General features: G+C 35.6%; 1 protein-coding gene across 1 annotated transcript; it reads left to right on the forward strand.

The window, feature by feature from the left end:
* The first annotated feature begins 9,951 nt into the window (after positions 1-9,951).
* On the forward strand, positions 9,952-10,986 carry LOC118745930. Its single transcript, XM_036479636.1, has 4 exons — positions 9,952-10,216; positions 10,275-10,482; positions 10,688-10,876; positions 10,954-10,986. The coding sequence occupies exons 1-4, from the start codon at positions 10,113-10,115 to the stop codon at positions 10,984-10,986; spliced, it is 534 nt and encodes a 177-aa protein (XP_036335529.1). The 5' UTR covers positions 9,952-10,112.
* Positions 10,987-11,612: the final 626 nt, after the last annotated feature.

Genomic DNA, 11,612 nt, shown 5'->3' on the forward strand with positions numbered 1-11,612 from the left:
TCAGAAATAAGTATTTGCTTTAAAATTACTAAAGACTTACAGGCCATGTGAATAATTCAGCTTTATTAAGTTCTATAAATAAATTGTGATGGAGTAGTATAATTTCTGTTTCATTCTCATATAAAAAACGCAACATTTTCTGAGGTTTCAGGGCAACGCAAAGTAAGAGTTCCCACCAAAAATGGGCAGAACTTTTTTTGAGAAAAGAAAACGCTATAAGAGTCTAAATGCTAAAAGCAACGCTGTGATCTTCAAAGACTTCCACGATTCGAATATGGGTTAATGAGAAAAAATGGCAACATTGCTTTTTCGCGTATACAATTGCTAGCTACGTTTCAGAGATCATCGATCGAGGTTTCATTTATTATTTTACATTGTATGGAAAAAGAAAAGTTGCGTAAATTCAACATCGATGTGATACTGATAGAAATCTGGCTCAATTTGTGATCAACTTTGTTTTTTTTCCTACTTAGGGCGTGTGTGAATCGGTAACAAAGTTCTATGGGGAAAGCTGTTTAACCCTCGTCCGTGCGACTAGGTACAATTGTAACTTTTGCGTTTTTAAATTACAATAACTTTTTTTCCAGAAAACTTAGAGGGCTGGATCTTCGTGACATCTCTACATTTTTGTTGCGCCACATGTTCCCTTAATTTAAAACAAAATGGGCCACGATTTTCTGAAATAGAGGGCCGAGCTAAATTTACACCCACGTCAAAGCGCATAGGTACAATTGTACCTTCATATATCTGGTATGAAGAAAAAAGAAGATTATTATTATTTTTAATTATATATAATTTTTTTATAAAAAAAGAGACACAAACGGAGCTAATTCATATAAGAAGCGATAATAAACTATATAAAAAAGTAACAATCGAGACAATTCAATTTAGAAACAACGATTTGGAATATACATTTTGAAATTTTTAGAGAGTTTCTTCGCAAGAAATACACGTTGTTTTTGAAACTGAATGTTCATCACAAATTGGATAAGCACAAGATATGCAAAGCATTCGAGTTTTACGTTGTTTCCTATTTGAGTTCCGACAGATATAGCAACGTCCAGTGATAGGGGAGGCTCCGCGGCTACCATGAGGTAATTGAAGGACAGCTGCTGTAGATGCCACAACGCGACGGCCAAGTACCATTTCTATTGCACTTCGAAGGAAATGGCTTCTCATCATCATTCGATTTGCACTTCGAGATTCAACTGAAGGCATGCATAGCTGATTGGAGAGATCTTTTAGAAACTTTCGACGTTGATTTTTTCCCTGAAACCGGGGGTTATGATTTTTGTAGATTATGTAGGATGCTAAACCAGAATTGTGATCGCAAGTAGCAGCAAATATAAACTGAACCAAATAAACATCGTATTATTTTTGTTCCGGTCAGGGCTGCCAACTATCCTTAGCTATTTGGTGCCATATTAAGGATAAAAAAGTGCCAAAATGTGCCAAATAGAAAAATAAAAGTGCCAAAAAAGGTCCTTTATAATGCTTCCCATGTAGCTAAAAAGAACCACATTTCTAAAACAAAAGTGCAATGCCAAAATAAAAAGAAACAGTTGAATAACCTTTAGAAATTAGAAAATTTTAATTGAGAAAAAGAAGTACACGCAAAGTATTTCATATTTCATATTTTGAAATATTGCTATTTTTCAAAAGTGCATTTTGGCACTTTGTGCCAAATTGAAAAATTAAGTGCCATTTGATGTAAAATATTGCCAAAAATGGCACGGTTTGAGCCAAGTTGGCAGCCCTGGTTGCACCAGTATGAAAAATATTGAGTACATACATATGTATGTATGGAGGGTACATATTGTTGTGGTGTACTCGTGCATTTTTCGGAGTGCATTTTATGCAGGCTACTGTGTTTCTATTTTTACTTTTTTTTTTTAAACAATTGTCATAACAAAAAATTTGTAAACATGTTCAAAATAACGTGTAATGATTAAATGTTATCAGTTTTTATAAAAAAATTAAACCCCAGTAAAAATTCATATCAAAACTATATGAAGGTACAATTGTACCTTTGCGCCCGGTTAGCGTTGTAAGAATATGCGCCCGGACGAGGGTTAATAATATTTTTACCATGGTGAGACAGTTTTGCCAATCTGCTGTGTGAAATTAAATCTTTTTTGACCGCAGATTTATTTGGAATAAAATATTACAAATTGAAGTGAAATGAATATTTTAAGAAAACATCTACCATCGTTGATTGCAATTCATCTATTTAAGCTTTTATTTAACGAAAAATTACACACATCAACAATCTATGCGATTGTCAAAATTTTCTATGCAATTGTCAAAATTTCACTGGCCTCATGAGCTACTGAAATTTTATTCACCTCATAGTTGTCAAAAATTTACGCGACGTGAACTTTGTTACCGATTCACAAACGCTCTTAGTTAAGGAATTTTCAATTGACAGCATCGACAAATGAATATATACACAAACAAATTTTCGGTTATGGTTAAAAAAATTCAAGTTTTTGTATTGAATTTTTTGTTTAAAATTTCTTTTTCCCTTTTCAGTAGTAGTAGGGGAGCACACGATGCTAAATCGGGATTTACTCGAGCGTCATTTTAACCTATTTGAAGATTATATGATGGGAAGAAAAAAGGGCCATGCGATTTTTTTTCCTTCCTGCGGTGGATGGAGGATCTACAGGCTTCCAAAAACGTAAAAAAAAAAAACAGTTACATGTTTTTACTCGAGCGCGTCAGATATTGATAGTGAATAAATCAAACGTGTTTCTGATGACGGAAATATGCTAATCTGCCAGTTTGCATGGTAAGGTTGGGCGTACGGAAGGGTCAAAAATGGGTGATAAAAAAAATTGCTCGAGCGCGTCCGATATTCCGATATTCACAAGGCCCATTGAAGCCCGAGTGAACCTCCCATTCAATAGTCTGACGATTCAGATCAGATGTGACGCAAGCTCCTGACGTCTTCTTGCAATAAAAATCGCCATTTGGATTTACTCAGGCGCGTCAGATTTTCATACAGAAGGTTCATCTCGATGCCCTAATCGGCCTGTTGGTTTAAAATAATAATTTCGTTTCTGAGATGCACAGTCAACCAAACATATATATTGTAAACACTTAATACTTATTATTTTATCCGTGCAACTATTTTCATACAGCAAGTCCGGTTTGACTTGGTCGTCAATTTCTTCCACATTTTCCCATCTGTAACAATAAGTAATTTACAATATTTTTTTTACATATTAAGTGAAAAGTTTTTTTACAAGAATTTGATCCACAAAACACACAAAAACCATTTCCACTCATAGTGAATCACAAAATGTATACCTTGTTTATACCTACGCGAGAACCGCATTAAGAAAACCCCAATTTGACTTAACACATATTTCTTTCAAGCATCTATACTTGTGTCTTTACAGCACACTCTCTGAAACCGTATTCAAAAGTATAAAAAATTTGTTGTTTTATTTCGATATTTCAAACAATAGTTCAAATTTATTTTAATAATAATTCAAATTCAAAACGGGCTGTATAAAAAAAAAACAGCCTATTTTCACTTTGCGTCGAATGAGTGATGTGTTTATACCTGTTTTCTAACCGATTTGAAATCAAATTCTAGTCAATACACTTTTGAAATTCAGAGCATATTGAAATTTGGTTTATAAATCCGCTTTGAATCACAGCGAACTGGGTCAAAGCGCTTTATGTGTCGGTATAAACGATGTATTAGTTAGTAAAATTTCAAAGGTTGTATTTCATGTAACACCACGAGTGCTTTGATAGCCCATAATTGCGTAATACTCTTATAACCCAGTGAGAAAATGTAATGTATAGTAATCGAAAAAATAATCGGTAAAACAACCCTTTCCACATTCGAAAATGCATTTTTTGCCCCAGGGCGATGTCCTAAGAAAAGTTGGGCATTCAATTTTACATTACCTAGTATTGAGAAATTAATGTGTTTTAATATGAAATTTTTGAATCTTTTTGAATACGTTAGAATGCTGATTCTATATTAAACAGTAATTGTATATAAAACTTATCAGAAATACATTCGATTATTTATCACGCATGGAATACATTACCGCTTTTCCACTGGGAAGATACTATATAAAGAGTGAGCAAGAAGGGAGCGGAGTTTAATATTTTTTAATGTATAAGTAAACTTAAGGTTGCCGTATTCAAAATTATCTGAAAAATGCTTGTTTTTCTTACATACAAATTCTTATGTCTAGTGAGTTTGCCTAAAAAATTAGTAAGATTTACATACATAGGTTAAAAAAGCAATTTTTAAAAAGTTACATCATGTCCTACTATATTTTCTTAATATAACGATTATTTCAATCCTAATTCAAACTATATTGAAACTGGGATTAACTTAATCGTAATCGTAGATGCACTTTATTACACGTGTAATTTCATCGCCCAGCTAAAATTTAGATAAAGGTTTTGATTCGCAAATGCACATACACACTAATGTACATAAATATAAAATGACAAATTTCGTAGAAAAATTTGTAGTAGGTTTGAAAAACAGCAAGTGCACATGACAATCTTTGTTGACGGTTTTCATCACCCCGGCTTGTGGAAATCGTCAGATTAGATACTGCGCTCGACAATGTCCAGTTAACTTTTTTTTTTTGCAAGTTTGCAACCATCCTAATCCCTTGCGTCACGCTCAAATCGTCAGATTATTGAAATGCACACCTTTCAGCATGTAATTACCCCACTATTTCTTAATCTGACGCGCTCGAGTAAATCCACCTATCAATTTTTTTTTACTATTCTGATCAGCTCTCCTATGCGCGGCTCTACATAGATGGCTTTGATTTGGCAAAGGTACTCAACAGGATGAAGGGTATCCCCCATATGTTAATCTGACGCGCTCGAGTAAATCCCCGAATCCACTCTTGGGCTCTCCTACTATAGGGGTTTTTGTATATTATCTTCTCTGTGCTAATTGATCGTGATAGATACGGAACTGGCTAAGCGACTGGAATACGGCTGTTTGTCAAAACATACGATTTCAAGCTCGCGTAAATGTACATTTGCTAAATGCGATAGAATGAACGCTCTTCGAAAATATGTTCGAAAGTGCTAAATGTTACATTTAGATTTATCAGGCTCCAGCGTATAAGTATCTGTCCCAAAAGACGACCCACGTTTTACAAATTAAAGATACGAAAAGTAATCCGCAGAAAAATTCATGTCACCAAGCTCGCCTATGACATAAAAACCCTACAACGGTATCTTAAGGCACGTTTCTGTCAGATAGGCCTGTAGCGTAAGTACCTGGTGAACAGCGTCTACTGATATTGCTGCAGATAGAAACAGGATCACCCGCACATATCCAAAAGTCTTTACCGGGATACAATCTTCTAAAGCCAATTACCGATTTCGAGTTTTTAGTATTGAAATGCACAGCTACTTACGAAGAGAGCGCTATTGAAATCTTCTGCAACGGCTATTTAAAGAGCCGCGACGAGCGGAGTCTATCATCGATCTTTTTCTGCGATAGGCATCACATATGAAAACAGTTGAGAAGTTGGAATATCCAGGTAATTATGCAAGTGGGTACAACCCTCATTGGAAAAAATAATACTAAATACAAGTGACGCAAAACAACTGGGGTCCATCTTCAGCATGCACAGACGCAGGCCGACTCCTCATCCACGAATTTCTGACAACTTGGTTGTAGAGTAAGACCCACGTCGAGAGGGCACACCACAAAAACTTCCGGCAGTCTTGGAGACTCCCAAGAATTCAACCCAGGCATACCCAGGAACAATTTCAGAGTGCTTAACATGAAAAAAAAAATGATTCGAATAACAATGCAGGTGGTAGTGCTTCTCAACAATGAAAGCTTAGGCATTATTCAATTCAATTCAATTCAGCGTTTATTGATTCTATGATTACAAACAATCTTACAGACTAGAATTAAATTACTAGGTGAAAAATAAAGAACAACACTAGGAGTACACAGATTCAATTAAACTTCTGTAGGACTGCCTACTGATAGAAAATTCGATATTTAGCTTTTTTGAAATTGTATTAAGTTCAGTAAGAGCCTTCCAAATCGGAGGTTGAGTCCAATAATTAAAAGCTAAAATATAATAGATTTTATAATTCCATTAGAAAATCAGTACCGATTTTTTTTTTGGTATGGGGACTGATGCAGTCTAATGTACATATGATTTCGACTATTCGTAAATGTAGATACATTTTGTTAATGCGAATCTCTGTATACTGTTCGAAAAAGGTTTTCTAAACTACTAGTTATACGTTTGAAGCAAATGGGCGTCTAAAATCTGCCCGTTTGGTTCATGTGGTGTTTTTATACCCAAGCACTTATAATTCTTTCCAGTTACAGCAATTAATTAATGAAATTTTTGTCTCGTGGGTATGCTAAATTTAACTGTTGAATATCGATGCAAGATTAGTGCCGAAAAAAAAAGAGAATTTTTTGCTGTTCATCTGCTCAGGCAATCCACATTTGGGAAACAAAAAATGCCTTCAAGTGAACATGTAGTTATGTATAGTACGTACATATATCAATGTCAATATAAGTCCGACAAAATTATTGGCAAGATTTTTTATCTTCTAATAAAGGCTCTTCGTAAAAATTGTGGCTCTCTATTTCCTTAAAAAAAAAAAAAAAAAAAAAAAAAAAAAAAAAAAAAAAAAAAAAAAAAAATATTAAAAAAAAAAAAAAAAAAAAAAAAAACGAAAAATACACTGAATAACAGACATATGGCAGAGAAAATCCAGTAAGCTCACAAACATATCTATTGATGCGTGCATAAACGCTGAAACTAAGCCTATCAATATTCACACATACGAAGAAAAGCAGACTATCGGGTTCACAAACGCTCCAATGTATACAACATATTTCATTGCGGCACACAATATTCTTTGAAAAGAAATCCACTAGTATATTTTGATATCAGAGATCTGCATGAATATATTTTAAGCGACTACCTGAACGAAAACTCGAAGAAGGAAAACAAATATTTGCAGTATCTAAAAAGAAAAGAACAATTTGTGTTTGCGTAACTAAGCGATATAACCACATGATGTCCTCTATAAAGTAATTCGGGGCATTTTAGGACTTTTCAAAGTTTCTTCTGAAACTTTCGAATGTTTCTTTTTTGGACCATGGAAATTCCGAGTACGTTATTTAAAATGCTTCGTACTTTGTCGGAGTTTTGGCTAAATATAAAGATTATTTTTTTTTTAAGTTTGATTTTACGATATTGATTATAAATAAGTCATATGTGCAACGGTAAGTTAATTTTGCCATTTTATCATCAACAGACCAGTGCCAAAACAACGCCTGCAAGATATGCAAATTTGCATCGAAAATCACGGTTTATTTCGGGAATGTCAACTCACTGTTTTATCGAAATATTCTGTTCAGTAATGAGCCTCAGTTTTGGCTCATGAACATGCCAACAAACAAAATATCTGCATTTGTAGTAAAGAGATTTCACGAGACATCCAAAATATACTATTACAACTACGAAATCTTCCGTTTTGGAGTGCTTAATGAGCTGGTGGAATCGTTGGTCTTAACTTTACTATTAATGCAAACAAAATAGAGCCATGACCTCAAATTATTTCGTATCCCAGTTGCACGAGAAATATGTATATTGGCGCCACATACCCGCGCGTGAACAATCGACATATTTAAGGAAACATTCGATGAACGCGTTATTTCTCGAAATGGGTCAGTCAATTAGTCACTAATATCATGCGATTGAACTCATGATTGATTGAGCTAAAGAACGGAAACTTTGAACATCTTTTAAGGTAACTTTTTGCGAACCATTACCGAGATACGGAGCACATTGCTTAAAGGAGTGGTCGAACACATCCACATCCAGCCAGCCGCGGTGCCTCAATGCCCGAAACTAAATACACCTATATATATTATACATATTAAAACAAATCACATGAAATTATTTTTCTCATGAAGTATATTTTCGGTTTGGAGTTATGTTATCAAATTTTGTTTTTTATTTTTCAAATAAATAAATGTTCTATCCATCTTAAACTGACCCTTTACAAACATACATATGTACTTTCCGATGCAGACCTCTTTTCGATATATGTATGTATCTACATACTTCGTGTATGTATGTGCGCTGGGAATGTGGGCAATTTCATTCGTTGAGCCTTAAAGAACGGAGAAGCATGTTTTTGCTCGCTCTGAGGTAGCAGGCTGAATGAGTGACTGACTTGGCATTTTATATGTATGTATGTATACTGAATCTAACTTTTGCGCTCCTTTTTTATGGACTGCAGGCTGTTAGCATAGAGCTTGCCGCATCAATTATGGACCTAAGTGAATGTTGGCCACTGAATGAGGTTATGTGTGAGCGAGTAGTCGGCTATGGACTTGTGGAATTTACACTAAAATCTTAAATTTATGCACGGAAAGCGTTTGATGGGGCTAGAAAAAAAACGTATGTTAAATTTTTTTGCTTTAGGTTCATACGTTTGCTCTCTAAATGAACACGAACAGCGTCCAACATTTTTCTTTGTGTTTTTGGTTTCCCATTTCTCGCCTTCGGCAAAACTCCTTAGAGGCATATCACATACAACTATTATATCGATTCGTTGGACTTGCTTAGAGATAGCCACTGAATAGTGTTTTTGATAACAAATTTTAGCCGAATATAGCCACAGGGATTTCTTGTCTAAATATCATTTCAGATTAAATTTTGTCCAAATTTACCTTACTTTTTTCTTGACTTAAGAAAATATTTATAAATGTCAGAAGTAAAATCTATCACAGACTTTGGCTTTCTTAAATAGTTTAATTCTAAAATATACGAGTTAAATTAAATCAAAACAAAATACAAATAAGCACACCAGCCCAACGACGCGCATACACAAACCAAACAGTCTTTAACAACACTGAGTATCGAAAGTTTTCGGCGCCCTAAAGTAACCGCTCTTAAGCAAACTCACACACACACACACACTCACACAACAGTGCAGTAAATGCCTACATATGCCTGTTTTAAGACGCCTTACAATCTCCAATTGAACTTACGCAAACCATTCAGCCATCTAAATTGGCAGCATACGTCCCATTTTACCACTCCTACCCTGCTTTGGCCAATGACGCCATCGCTGCAGCCGCCAACAAACTTATTTGCCACAAATTTTATTCAATTTTCGGAAAACAAGCACCAAAAACAAAAACATCTACACGCAAATAGTTGAGAAGACAGTAACACTGGCTGCTAGAGTGTTGTGGGGTAGAGTGCAGCACAAAAAGAATGCCTGTCTTGTGGGCGGTACAGCGTTAACGGAGCGTTGAACACTTTGAGCGTTTTCTAAACCATTAAACTATTCAACGAAAACTACTTAATGACAAAACCACACAGAAGCAATCCACAAAATTTAAGCACACATAAACAACAATATTCTTGGACGTTTGAGACAAACTCTGAGGTGATTTTAGAAGTTTTGATTATAGCGGCAGAAATAATTTAATTCCTTTCACGAATAATAAATTTGTATTCAACTTTTATTAAAATGGCATCCCATGCATATATCGTTTTTTTTCCATGTAAACATATGTACATACAGAGGTATAAAAGACATCTACTTAAGTTTTAATAATATAAAGCTCGTTTTTAGGTTTTCGATTTACTTACAGCTGTCAGACATTTATTTTTTATATAAGTGAATTAAACTAACCGCTAACATCAAAAAGTTTCCTAATGTACGTAATAACAAGACCATGATGAAAATGTTTTAAATATTTGACATCGTATTAATCACCCAACAAACTTTACCATAGCCTCAACGACGCGGCAAAAAAAAATTATAATGAAAAGAATAATAACAATAATGATAAAAGTAACCACAAAACCCACTATTTCACCAAATATTTTCCCTTTCAGGTGAACTCTAGTACGCTCAGGAGAAATGGCGGCAATGCCTGTAGTGCGATTCTGTAACTCTTAGCAATAAAAAAATTGTTAGGTTACATAACAACTTTTGCCGTTTGCACTAACAATTGTGTGATTCTCTAACTCTTGCTTAACAGCGAAAAACAGCTGATTATTCCTTTTTATTTAAAATGATGAAATGTGGCATCTCAGTCGAGATAAATGTCAAATATGCGAAAAGTACAAAGAGGAATAAGAAAAAAAACTTATTTCCTTCCCGCGGAAACGGAATTTTTAGCGCCAGCAACGTATTGCAATTTTAAAAGGTAGTATTTAGTTATTTTAGTTATTAATTGGAATTTACTAGAACTTCTTTTATTTCAGGATGTCTATCCAGCCGACGAAAAGGAGCCGTGCATCGGGGGAGCAGTTAAGCGCGATGCTTGACTTTCTGGGTGAAAACCCGAATGTGGCGAGCGGCAAGTTCCAGAAGCTCCATGGCAAGTTGGAGAACACCAAAAAGTGGGCAGAGATGGCAGATAAATTAAATTCTCTTGGGGGGGCTGCCAAATCTGTGGAGCAATGGCAAAATGTAAGTATAAGTGATGAAGTACGGGCATTTCCGGAAATGCATTACTGCAAAACATCGCACCTCTGATTCCAAAAATATGTTTGCTGAAATCAGACATTATTATATACTTAAGTATAAGGAGAGGTGCTTTGCAGTAAGGCATTTCCGAAAACGGCCTACACCAAAGAATAGTAAAGTATGAAAGTGTGTTTCTATTTTGCAAAAGGTCTGGCGCGACCTAAAAAGTCGAACATCGACGCGAGTTCGTGATCGTAAGAGGGAGCAAGCATTGACGGGGAATATACCGCTTCAACAGCCTCCCTTGAACGAATTGGAGAAGCGGGTAATAGCTCTAGTGGGAAGCAGCTATATGGAGGGGCAACCGGATGTCCAGGAGAATATTCCCATGGAAGAGGTAAGTTGAATTGTACCGTATTAAAAGCCCATGCCAATATGTTAATCATATTGCAATATTCATTATGCTATTTTTAGGAACTGCAATTAACATTGGGGGGCGGCGGATGAAAATTTCCGCTTAGTCATGGAGGAAGACACCATGGTAATTCCTCCACTAACGGTGTCGGATGGCGAGTCGGAAATTCGGTGCGAAACTCCGAAAACGCCGAGGCAAACACCGCGCAGAACCGCTAAGCGGAAACGTGCGGAAGAATCGCCAACAAAGGCGAAATTTTTAAGAATTGCCGAGGCACAGGCCGAATCAGAAAAGGTAATTTTTTCAATACTGTATTTGTATTGAATTATTAATAAAACTTTTATTTTCTTAGAGGCTTGCTGAAAGTGCTGCAACCAACGCGGAGGCCAACCGCTCCAATGCTGAGGCAATAAGCAGAATGGCTGCTGCCACAGAGCGAATGGCTACCGCAACTGCAACAATGGCAGAGGCCTTCACGGTGTTGGCGGAGGGGGTGAAAGCTTGTGCGCATGCTTTCGCCCAGTTTACTAATTCACTGGGCCCTCCCCAATAGATGTAAATTGTTTGTGTATATACTTTTCTTTTTCTTTTTTAAGGTTCATTAATTTTTTGTTAAAGTTAAGCTCCTTAGCTAACAAAACCAATATAAGTCCAAATTTGAGACTTTGTACAAAAATTACAAAAATTCCACAAACTGTTCTTCACAATTCCAAGCATT

This window comes from Rhagoletis pomonella, unplaced genomic scaffold, assembly GCF_013731165.1.
Source record: "Rhagoletis pomonella isolate Grant_MI unplaced genomic scaffold, Rhpom_1.0 Rhpom_scaffold_00001, whole genome shotgun sequence".
Taxonomy (NCBI): Eukaryota; Metazoa; Arthropoda; class Insecta; order Diptera; family Tephritidae; genus Rhagoletis; species Rhagoletis pomonella.

Excerpts from the sequence above, each read along its gene's own strand:
- LOC118745930 (XM_036479636.1), top strand. The coding sequence starts at position 10,113 with ATGTCAAATATGCGAAAAGTACAAAGAGGAATAAGAAAAAAAACTTAT. Across the intron at positions 10,217-10,274 it reads ACGTATTGCAATTTTAAAAG|GATGTCTATCCAGCCGACGA; the intron begins GTAGTATTTAGT and ends CTTTTATTTCAG. Across the intron at positions 10,483-10,687 it reads CTGTGGAGCAATGGCAAAAT|GTCTGGCGCGACCTAAAAAG; the intron begins GTAAGTATAAGT and ends ATTTTGCAAAAG.